Here is a 12598-nt window from a genome sequence, read left to right as displayed (position 1 = left end):
GACCTAAACCGAGGTTGCAAGCTATGGCATATACATGTGTCTGTGTATTGAAAGAGAGGACAGGTATCGTGCACCTCTAGCTGAATTAAACCAAAGGTTATGCATAAATCATTTATAATGGTAATGGCATATTCGTTCTCATGTCTTAACGTTAGTCTGTTGTCTTGTAGGCCATTATCTAGCTACATAAGCCGTAGCGCATATTTTGCCAGGGCAGGTATTACCTTGCATAGTCACGGTGAATAAAATGTTCATCTTTGATGGGTCAATACAAGGTGGAGTGAGATCTGCCTTTTCAGTCTCGTTCGCGTTTTGGAAGCGGCTAAATTATTTGAGCTACTTCCTGATTTAACCTAACGTTGGCAGGAAGAACTGCGTGGCTGAAAAAAACTGACACGTGGATCAACACTCCCAGTACCAGGAAAATACAGACTTTAAGTTGACTGTAGTTATAGGCTAGCTGTCGAAACGCCCATGCTTGCTTTAACGTTACCTGTTCCGCGGAAGGTGTAGCTAGCTTACGTTAGCCATTTAGTTGTAAAGAGATGGTACTGTATGGCCTCGGGATCAAATCATTATTATTTTCCCCAAGACGTCCTCGAACTGCTGAATTTTAGCCTGCAACAGAAACATCTCTCATTGAATGGCAATTTTACAAAAACATGGAAAGAATTCCAATCTGGATTTGGCCAACCTCAAAGACAACCCCCCAGACGATTTCGGTACAGCTGGATCTCAGAAGAAGTGGACAGAACCGAATTCGAACTGGTCGAGGTAAGCATAAGTTAATTCTGCTATGTTAGCTAGGTAGCTATCGTTAATTCTGTGGCTTTTTTGTGAAAAACGGAATGATGCTCTGATGGATAATCTTATCAGGATGCAATACGATTGGCTACAGTACCTGTTTCATACACGCAGCTAGCCACCCCAACTTTGATGGTGAATGGGGTAAGTTGCTGAATAACAGTCGGTAGGAAGTGTCGTTTTATTTTAAACAGGGAGACGGCTACCATCAAACGTTAGCCTACATCATTCATTGCCTCGTTAAACATAAAGCTTATTCTAGAGGTTAGCCACTCGCCGAATAATAACGCTTGATAGTTTCATTTCATTACAGTACAGTGTCAACCAAATTTACTTGCTAATCTTTTCTATATCACCAGATTGACATAGCTTTATCGTTATCTCCGGGCTACAAAATAATCACGACGATTTCTAAACAACTTCTTAGAAGAGGAAATTGTTGCTTCGGCCTTTTGCTGACCGTTTACTGGCTAGTTGAGTGCACTGGTTAGCAGTATTTTGTATTATTGTTATGGAATGATAGTCATGACTTGATGTGACAAGATAGCTAGCTTTTTTAAAATTTTTACTGTGGATCAAAAATTAAAATGGGTATCGCGTAATACTACCAGCTCCTCTACAGTTAATATTATTTCGTATAACGTTAGGTAACATCAGCCTATGCCACGTAATTGGCAGCTTGTATTTTCCATAACGCGATACAGGAATTAATGAATGTTTGTGGAAGGACCAAACTAGCTAGCTAGTTAAAATGAGCTAACTTACTACTTGTGATAGATGATCTGAATGTGTAGCTAGGTGTGTCCGTCCGATGGATCTATTTTTTTCAAGTTCAGAGAGTTGTGTTAAGTGACGTGTGCTGACAAACGTCAGCAAGCATAAGTCAATTGAAGTGTCTAATTCAGACATTGGAAGAAGTTGTACAAATAAAGTAATGCGATTGCTGAGGGACATCTCATGAAGCCATTTAGCAACGTTTCATGTGGAATTGCATTCTTATTAAAAAAAAATTTAAGTTTGATTTGCTAAGCATTTAGTACAAAAGCCTTGTAACGACCAGTGCTATTTGCTGGCCTACGGACTTTTATTCAAGTTACTTAAATTACCCATCGAGCTTGTATAATGTCCCATGTGTGTCACATTGATGATGTGTATTGACATACTGTACTGTCCTCTCTTTTTCTAGACCACTAGCGCGGATATGGACGGTAGTTCTCCTGTTAGGTACCTGCCTGCTGTATTGTGCTCGGGTCGCAATGCCGATCTGTGCTGTCAACATGGCGGGCCAGTTCAAATGGAGCAAGAGCGAGTCAGGAATGGTGCTGGGCAGCTTCTTCTGGGGCTACTGCTTTACCCAGGTCCTTGGGGGCTATGTCAGTGACAGGTGAGGCCAAAAGACCCACTCTTGCATTGAAAAACTGTAGTTTGAGTTTTATGCTTTTGTGGTTTAGACACGACTAACCATTCAATCCAGGATGAGTGGATGTTTCTGCAACAGTGTAAACATTATAGATACTCTTTATTGTTTATGCTAGGGCTGCCTGGAGATCTGCTGTCCTGCAGGTTTTCACTTCACCCATAACAAAGCACACCTTAATCAACAGCTAGAGATCTCGATGTGTTGCTACTACATAGAATCAAATGAACAGAATCTTGAATGAGAACCTACTAGACAATAGCTTTCCAGGAACAGGGTTGGGCTGCCCTGGCGTAGGCTGTATACTGTAACACTAAATAAAACTAATATTTAGTTTTACTTATGGAGGTATAATATGAAGGTTACACTACGTTATATTACCTTTGTACAAGGTTAAGCTTGTGTTCCCAAAACATTCACCTATTACCATTGATTTCTTTTTTTTTTGCTGGCCATATGGAACCCAGTAATTGCACCATTACCTAGACGAGTTTACTGAGACAAAATGAGTAACAATGTAAGAGTGCATGGGATTTTGTACAGTCCCCAATGGAATGAAACTGCAGTCTGAAGCATAGTGTTGCTGTATGTGAGGTTTTGAAATGGCTGTGTAACGCTTGCATTACCTGTTCCAGGGTGGGTGGAGAGAAGGTCCTCCTCCTCTCTGCTGCTGCCTGGGGTGCAATGACCGCCTTTACCCCCATTCTGGCTCACCTCTGCTCCCAACCCATAGTTTCCATGACACTGGCCAGGTTCCTTGTGGGACTACTTCAAGGTGAGATTGCAACCAGCTGGGTGTAGGGGATAGTGCTATAGAGGAGAGGGGAAGTGGAGTTAGTGGCTAGAGAATAGAGCTAATTGAGTGAATGGCCCTTTCCATTGTAGGTTAAATTAACCGGAGGAATTGGGCTGACATAAGTATCTGGGTTTCTGCTATCTGTCATTTCAGGTTATGTTTTTGGTTCTGGCATTCTCATTGATAAGTTGTTGATAGAGTTTACTGCATATCTCCATTGCTTCCGTCATCACTGAGCATTGAGATAAACATGGAGAAGAGAAAGCACAGAGGGAGCATATTGTAGTAAGTTAGATAGAAGTAGTATGTACGTTTTAGTTGGGAGAAAACCTCAGCCTTGAACTGCAAATGCCCTGATTTGGACAGGCACCAGTATTTTGTGTGAAGTTGTGCTCTCTGGCTGTGAGGTTTCAGGTGATGCAATGGAAATGGATTGTTTTTAAGTAGTGCGCAAGGTATCGCTTGTAGGCTGCAGCTCTACATAGAAAGGTTCAGATCAGACAGGATGTGAACAGGCAGTTTTGCATTCCTAGGCCGAAGTGTCTAACATTCATCATGCTGCATTTCAAATGTATGCGTGCAGGAGCATGACAAATATTGAGCTGATTTGCTGATTGCTTTTGTCACAGGTGTTCACTACCCTTCACTGGCCAGTCTTTGCTCACAGAAGGTTGTTGAGAGTGAAAGAGGATTCCTGATGAGCACAGTTGGAAGCGGCTCTTACCTGGGGTGAGTTGGTCCAGCGGACTGTTACAGACCAATTGTGTGATCACTTGCATTAGCTGAAATATCAATTAAAAATAATACAATGGTGAAATATGTATTTTCTTTGATTGTGCCCAGAACCTTGGTGATTGGGGGTGTAGGCTCCCTGATGCTGGATCTCTACGGGTGGGAGAGTGTCTTCTATGTGTCAGGTCTGCTGGGTGTACTTTGGGCCTACTGCATGTGGAAGTATCTATTAAAAGGGGAAGGTAGGCCTGTGTCATTGACAAATTATTTCGTAATTCCTCCTTTTCCTGTCACTGTTAAAATGAATGCATACGCAATAGTGTCTTGTGCCGAAACATTTTTGTTTCTTAATTCCCATGATGTTTATAACATTTCTATAAAATTGTGTATACCAGTTAATTGGCATATTATTATAGGAGTGCTTTCTGTGTTTCTTTTCTCAACTTGTTTCTGTAATTCATTTTAAATATGTATTTTGTTTTAAAGGCTCAATGTTTGTTATGCTTGAATCTCCAGGTCCGATCATCACATTAGAGTCATTGGGAAGTGCTGGCGCACAGTCGAAGATGTCCAAGAGACACTGGCTGCGCTTGTTCAGGCACCCAGCTGTGTGGTAAGATGAGAGCAAAATGTGTGTGCTGTTTCAGGTGTTTGTGTGGCGTGTGTGTGTGTGTGTGTGTTTGTGACAGAGAGAGTTTGTGTAATGGAGAGATTTTTCAAGTTTAGTGAATTGATGGTATAAGCACTGTACAGTTATACACTGCTAACAGAACATGAAGGCGACTGTTTTCAGTATAATTTTACCACAGTGGTGGATTGTAGTCCACCCTCACTGAGTCCATTGTTTATACGAAATTGAAAATGAAACCATTTCCTTCTGGAAAATGGCTGCAGTTATCAGCTGTTTTATTCCTCTTGTATAGTGGACTTTACATAACCTTCCATGCATTCCCATCTTTACACGTGTCCAGAAACACATTAATGAGAGTCACATGGGTCTCCTGCCATTGCAGGAACACCATAATATGAAATCTGCTGAACAGGATCAGATATGCTTTATCAGGTCAAGTGCTGTTTTAAGTGAGATGTGTGTGTGTGTGTGTGTGTGTGTGTGTGACTTCTTTTGAATCAATAAAATAATTAAAAGAGGTGTGAGTACTGAGGAACTGTGCCTGCAAAGAAAACATTCTAGTTGTGAATTCAGATGAGTGGTAATTAATCAAGTACAGTATAATAATCTTTGTTGATTGTAGGAGGGAACTTTTCAATGTCCTTGGGCTGCTGTCAGCTTTTAGGACACCTCGATGAGTTATTTTTTGAGTCTGATATCAAGGTCAGGGGTCATGTCTTGTATTCTTGTCTTTTTTCTCCAGTGCTGTGATCATTACCCATCTTTGCACAGCCAGTACCTTTTTCACACTCTTGTCCTGGCTGCCAACCTTCTTCAAGGATACATTTCCTGATGCCAAGGTAACATTCAAGCATTAACTGTAACCTGTGCTTTTATTGTTGTGATAGGTGTGACAGGAGTATCTTTATACAAAGATGGGATGGGGTTCTACCTGTAATGGGACAAAGGAAAAGTCTCCTTTTTCTAGGGAACTGTCCTCAAAGAGAACTTTAGGTGCAGTACGTTGTATAGGTACACTTTTCAAAATAGGAAGCAACGATGGATGTATGGAGCATTTGTTTGACTTTGCAGAAAGCATTTGTGACAGTCTTGCAGAATGTCCACATAACTGCCAGCAGAGGGCACCACAGTTAATGTGTTGATCCTGTCCTTAAACACCCCACACTGCAGTGGGTCAGATCGCCCACAGACATGGCCTATTGAGGCCATTACAACTACTGGCTACACAAACTGAATGAAATAAGATGCTTTATGCAGAGGGATAACCGCGAGCAGATGAATTCAGCCTTTGAATCGATAATTTGTTGAATTACCGTACTCATTTGTGGCTAATTGACTGTGGCCTCAGGTATGAACATAAAATGAAATCCTGTTTCTATCATTTTAATTTCCGGTGAACAATGAAAACATTGCAGTGGTTATATTTTTTTTGAAGCCCTGAGGCGCTTGCATTTCACACTGATGGGTGTGGGCTTGTCTCGCAGGGCTGGGTGTTCAATGTAATCCCCTGGTTTGTGGCCATCCCCTCCTCCCTCTTCAGCGGCTGTCTCTCCGATCACCTCATCGGGCAAGGCAAGGGAGTTCACCCGCTCTGCAGCTTAGCTAATTCTCAGTGAATAGTCAAGCGTGTGTTGTCTGAACAGCATGGCTCACACGTTTTCCCGTCTCCTTTCCAGGGTTTGACACAGCCTCGGTCAGGAAACTGATGCAGGTAAGTGCATAGTCGCTCTTGCCAAACAGGATTGTCTCCCCATATAGGCTTGCAAAGTGAATGCTAGGTCACTATGATGTTTCACATGACAACAGCCATTAGCAGCAGTATGGAATCGTCCTCTCATCTGCACTTGCTCGGTAAATTCAGGCACCCGACGGCTCCTCAGCATCAGGCGGTGAAGCAGTTCTGTGTTTTTGTGTTTTACCCCACCCAGTTCTTCTCAATGGGTGTCTCCAGTATCTTCACCCTGGCCTTGTGTGGCACCACCACCTTCTCCACAGCTGTGGCCTTTGTGTCCGCAACCATGGGTCTCACCACCTTCAGCCACTGGTACCTTAACTCTCTTTTCTCTGCACACCAGTGCTGCTCTGCTTTTGACCTAGAGGGACAAACGAATGGAAGCTGAATTTTCAGAGCAGTCCTTGAGGTGTATTAACTACCCGCCTTTAACTATAAGCCTCCATACAGCATAGATGTATTCAGCCACAATTTCCTTTCTGATGGGTAAATGAAAGATGATTTTCAGAATTTTTCTGAAACTGCTCTTTTGGAAAGGGTAGATATGGTTTTGATTTTAAATGTTTGAAAGGGTTTTAAGATTACCAGCTGTTATTTCAAAGTGGTGTTCATGTTATATTGAGGGCATATCTAAAGTTGTAAAGATAATTCAAGAGGCATACTTCAGCATGATCACTGTTTAATATAATGCTAACATTCTCACGCCTATTCCCCTGTGCTTTTCTTACCCAGTGGTGTTTCTCTGAACGTGCAGGACCTGGCCCCATCTTGTGCTGGAGCTCTGTTTGGTAAGGGCCATCAGCTGTAGAACGCTTACACATTGGGGGAAGGATGGGTAAAACCATTAGCTCTATTTAAATCCTTTTCATATTCAAGAACAGATATTGTGCAGTTCTTGAAATGTTCATTCTGTATGAGAATTTTAGCAGTTTAACACTCCTGTATTTATTGATGTATTTATACCTGTGTCACTTTCAGGCTTAGGACATGGGCAGTAGTGCAGTCATAGACCAGGTGCCATATTAATGGTGATGAGACAAAAAAACGAAACTAGATCCTTTACTGCTGTAGGGGTTTCAAAGCCCTGTCAGATAACAGCAGTGGTTTGGCAAGGGAACCGGAGAATATGAATATGAAGGGACAGGATATGAATACTTACATCCTGCCTCTACAGTGTACACAGGTCCTGCCCATATATATATTTTAGTTTGAAGTTGCTTCTTGCCACTACAATGTGTGTATATAAATGTATCGTATACAAGGCTTAAACACTACTACTTTGACTATTTGTTTGAATACATTTTAAGTTCAACATTTATGGTTGCACATAACTTCCATCAAGTCTTTTGTTTGCACACCAGAACATTAGAACCAGCTTGTGTTTCTATAATGTATGCTTAAAGCTTCTGTACTTTTACATTTATTTATTTTGCCTTTTAGGGGTTATGAACACATGTGGAGCATTCACCGGTAAGACATTATATAATATAATATTATATTTAAGCGCTCATAAGCCTTGTTTACATAGCCGTATGATATTAATGCTAGTAGGTTGAGTTCTGTTCGTGACACACAATTATACAGTTGATAAGTTATGATAGAGTCATTTAAAAAATGTATGATCGTTCATAAAATGATCGTGAGGTTTATTTTAAGCCTCAGACTCCACAATCACTTCTGTGTGTCATTCAGTCTGCAGATCTTTGTTTGGATTGAGCTATGTTACATCAACCAGTTTTATTGCGATAAAGCTGTGCAATTGTCCATCTGCCAGTTGTGTGCAGTGTGACGCAGTATGAAATGGAACTTTGTTTTCGAATTACTGTACATCAGATCTGGATGTTTACATTGCAGGGCGTAAGCGAAACGCTTAAACAAACCGCTTAACATGCGAACTCCTAACCGCGATGCTGATTCTCTGCTTTTGCATTCATGTTGCGCAGGAGTTATCATGGTGTATTTCTCGGGATACTTGATTGAAGCGACTGGGTCCTGGGCGTCCGTGTTCGCCCTCATATCCGTGGTCAACCTCCTGGGGCTCTGCTCCTTCCTGTTGTTCGCTGAGGCCCGGCGGGTCGACATTGAGGGGGTCAAGTCCAAGTATCACAACATTCACATCTGAGCACACCATGGGCATGGTCTCGTGGGATCCGTAGATTCTGTGAGTTTTCTCATCTTCTGACTAAAGGGGAACAAGTGGAGAATGAATCCTTCACAGATTCTGTCCGACCAACTTCATCTCAACTGGGTATTATTCTTTAGTTTTTCTCTAATTTTGCTGGGTGTTGGATTACAGGGTGTAAGACAGGGGCTGGTACTACTTGTAAGGCCTGCAGATTTCATGGCAGAGAGATGAGGAAATGTAGTACTTACTTGCCTTCATATAAGGAGGATATTATTCTACTGAAAGCTTTGGGTTTACACTTACAAGTGTAGCTTGTTGTGTGGAGATGCAACAAGAAGTGCGCTTCATTTCGCACCTGCAGAGCTGTCACTGCAGGTGGGGCTATGGCTGCCCCAGACATGGCCAATTTTGAGTGGCATCTAATTAAAAATGACTAATTGCCTCGCTCTTATGCTGACTTTCTGTAGAATTCACCTGTCATATTTCTCCATAGCAAATATGGTTTCCGTTCAGTTACTCATTCTCTTCAGAGATGGATCACAGTTTTCACAGAATGCCATTTTCAACAATGCTGTCAATTTGTTGCTAATGACTAAAAAGACCAAAGCTTTTTTTTTTTTTGTTAAAGATGCATGGTGTATGCCAGAATACCTCGATTTGCAATGTTTTTTTGTCAAAGTGCATGTTTTTATTTTATTTAATCGAATACAGAAGCCTTGCTCTCATCCTTCGGATGATTGGTTGATGTTTAAAAAGTTTACTGTGAAAGTGACCATGTAAGGGTCAAAGCAGGTACATGGTGTTGCAGCAGTGACTTCAGAGGGTGTGGCCCAACCATGTTAATGTGAATGTGCCTCTTGTGCTGGTCTGGAGACATTACGTCTTAAGTGTGGAAGGCAGACCTACGTCAGTGCAGGCAACACTCTCCTGAGTGTGTTTGCCCACATTGGCTAGGCCACTTCCTGGCCTTAAAATGCTATGGCAGTTTGAGCTCTTCAGTCAGTTTGGTTAAGTTAATTAAATATGTATGTGGAAAACTCCTAGCAAAAACGATTTGCTTACTCCTAGCAGCCTTGTGGGTTGAGGATGGTAGACATAGAATTACTAAAAGCCTTGGTTGAATGTGTGCAAAGGTCAGAGTGCTGGAGGCAGCTGCAATCCTGGAACGCAGTGATGCACTTGTCCATTTAGGATGCCATAGAGTTTCTAACCATATCACGTTGAGTCTTTGACCAAATGTAATGTATGCTAATATTTGTGTTCAAATAGGTTTTGTTTCAAGCTTTCAGCAGGCATTGCGACTGAGACTGCAGTCTGCTTTGGATTGAACAGTGTTGTATGTGAATGTACAATATTATTTACCTTTATCCTACAGAGGGGCTCAGTAAGTTATTTTATGTGAAACCAAATATTGAATATGACATTACTTTTGCTAAATGGATATATTATTACTTTTACATCATTCATTATTGTAATTATTTATCTTGAGTTATGATAATATGAAAAAAGTATTTTTGCGGTCCTTAGCATTTATTTAAAATCACAAGGAGTGAGGAGGCTTTCACATTGGGGTTAATATACAGTAGCATGAACGGAGTACTACTCTTGTTCAGTCACACACTGTACTTGTGTCTACTTTCTGTAATTGTGTTTTTAAAACTGCTGTTGTTTCACTTTAGTTTTTGGCCAATTTACAGACCATGCCACCATCAGCTTAGCACAATGTTCGAGGAATATCAATGTTCAATGCTCAAAAAGTCGTTTTGTTCATTCAGGTTAATTGTGCCATTAAACACAATTGCAGGCATGTTGTGCACACAATGTATGGCTATGCAAAGTTACTGAGGCAGTCTCCTGTTTCTCAGTGACCCTTTATAAGGGAAGAGCCAGGTTACCCATGTGTCCCAGCCCCACTTGAGAGAGGATCTGCTCGATTGCCTGTACATACTGAAATGTTTCGACAATGAAATAAGAACAACAACAGCTATCATATCCACCAAACACAATGAAAATGGAGCAGTTCAGCGAATGGGGCAATAAATCTCTGACTTGATTTCATAAGGTGCCCCACTCCACTGAACCTCCATCCACTGCATTTCATGGAGCAGAGTCCAGCTTCCTAGAAATTATGACACATCATAATCTGGTCTAACCCTCTTTCATTACGTTTTTCCTCATCTTAAGGGGCAACTCATCAGAAATATCATGGTATAGTCAAATGGTCAAATGGCATGTATACTGACTTTATTTTCTCTTTCTGAAAGACACCTTGGTTACTCAGTGTCTCAGTCCTTCAGTTCCAGGAACTGGTGGTGACCGTTACTGATCTGAACAGTTACTGTATTCCACATAGAGGTCACCTGTATATCAGAAGCAATCAACATACAAATGTACAAAAACTGTAACATGTATTCTTTCATGAAATATATGTGTCTAAACTTGCTCTTATGAGTCCAAGTACACATTCAATGCATTTAGCATAACATTCTACAAATCTTTGCAAACACAGAAACATATTTTATGTAGAGCTGAGGTGAATGATAATAGCAGATGATAATAATAAAGCCATGTCTTAGATAGTGTAACTGCTAACCAGTGCTACAACTACATTTTTGTTGTTGTTTGTGTAAAGGCTCAATTCAGTAAATCCACTCAATTTATTTATTAAGACCCAAATACAGGCATCTCTTTCTTCTGTGTATCTTATCATGAACAGCAAATACGATTAGAAAAAAATAGCTGTAAACCACCAACCCATATTACATTCTAGAATAATTTTTTTCCACAAAAACATATATGTACAATACAGAAAGCAAATAGATTTTTAAGATATTTAAGTAATGCAGTTTTCTTTTTTTTGCTTTGGAAAATGAATTGTATTTATAAGCATATTTTGTTGAAATTTAAATAAAATATATTTTATCAACGGTTTAAAATGAGAAAGAAATGTGTCCAATTTTTTTGTTTGACCACTGAAATTGCAAAAGTATCACCATTATTCTCCTGCTCTGTTTTTGCTGGGCTTGGCTAGTTACAAGCAGAGGTGGAAAGTCCAGGTTCAGAAAGTTCCTTCCCAGTATTTTGTTCCAATTCCCTCAATTTGCTAATTAGCACAATTCTTCAGCCAGGAGGTACAGTAGAACTAATTAGTGAAATCAACATGGGCAGAAGAAGTACACTTGCACTGCTAGTGTCATATACAAACATGTGTCCTACGTAGCATCTAACAGTACACTCCATATACTGACAAAATAGTATTCTCTCATGAAAATGTTGATCCAGTTCTCTTATGCAGTTACTGTTTTGTCACATTACATAAAGTTTGTACAGCATAATTACAAATAAATAGTATAGATTGTTAATATGGGAAATTGATAATAAGGGGGATAATAAAATGTGTATGATTTTGGCTTTGTGTCCTTCCATTAAATAGTCAGATGGGGGCAGCACAGTGCAAGAGATCCAGGTCATTGTAGTAAAGCTGGGTTAAGCAAATCAGGATTGTTGGTCTATATCTTTGCTGACTGTGACTATAGACCTGCAAAGATGTTTTTCAAGAGTAAGTATTGCATGGGATTGCATAATTTCTGCACTAAATCCAAACTTGTCTAAAGCATGAAATGTAATATCTGTCCTTTTAATGTATGCTTTTTTATTCAAACCTAACTTCTATGTTGGGCATTTAAGTGTAGTGTCTGTGTGCATGCATGTGTGTGTGTGAGAGAGAAAATGTGTCTGAATGCATATATAGTGCGGGTGTGTGTGTGTGTGTCTCAGTTAAAGATTCGTGACGCGCTCCTCCTCCATTCCGTCTGCACGGTCTGTATTTTTATCTTTGATTTCATATCATTACAAACAGTCATCCTCCAGTCTCACTGTGCTTGTATTCTTTTCCCACTGAGTGTCACACACCGCAGACAAAAGGCCACCTGTGCTGTTGTATGGCATCACAGGAGGGACGCGCCTGTGAAGTATGCCTTCACATGCAGCGACCGCACTGCCACTATATTGTGCATCTAAGTGTTTTGTGTAAAACCATATCCTCAGTCAACCAATTCCAGAAAAGCACTCGGTGCACAAGAGGTGACAGACATCCTTGGCAGCAGTTAACTGTAAAAGGGATTATGGAAGCCATAGTAATGTGTGTCTGTGTGTGTGTGTGTGTGAGAGAGAGATAGTACTAGTAAGGCACCCGCCCTGCCACAGCTTGGGAGATGCATGTCAGCTGGTGGTGAGCAGGCCTCCATTCACATTACTGAGAAACACAGGCTCTCGGGATGTATGGGGAGGCACCATATGGCCGGGCGCTGTGTGCCATGTTGGTTTTCTGGCACTGCGGTGTGTGAACGGCCAGACGCCAG

The 12598-nt window shown here is 40.9% G+C and overlaps 1 protein-coding gene across 1 annotated transcript; it reads left to right on the top strand.

Moving 5' to 3' along the window:
* The first annotated feature begins 357 nt into the window (after positions 1-357).
* Positions 358-11184, top strand: slc17a9b (solute carrier family 17 member 9b). Its single transcript, XM_061258934.1, has 13 exons — positions 358-774; positions 1991-2188; positions 2857-2996; positions 3647-3746; positions 3861-3991; positions 4266-4362; positions 5123-5219; positions 5865-5952; positions 6057-6091; positions 6309-6424; positions 6845-6900; positions 7553-7582; positions 8056-11184. Exons 1-13 carry the CDS (start codon positions 644-646, stop codon positions 8232-8234), a joined length of 1398 nt encoding a protein of 465 aa, XP_061114918.1. The 5' UTR covers positions 358-643; the 3' UTR covers positions 8235-11184.
* The last annotated feature ends 1414 nt before the right edge of the window (positions 11185-12598 follow it).

This window comes from Conger conger, chromosome 10 (genome assembly GCF_963514075.1).
Source record: "Conger conger chromosome 10, fConCon1.1, whole genome shotgun sequence".
NCBI lineage: Eukaryota > Metazoa > Chordata > Actinopteri > Anguilliformes > Congridae > Conger > Conger conger.
Note: the sequence above shows the minus strand (reverse complement) of the source record. Positions and strands in the feature narration are given on the sequence as shown.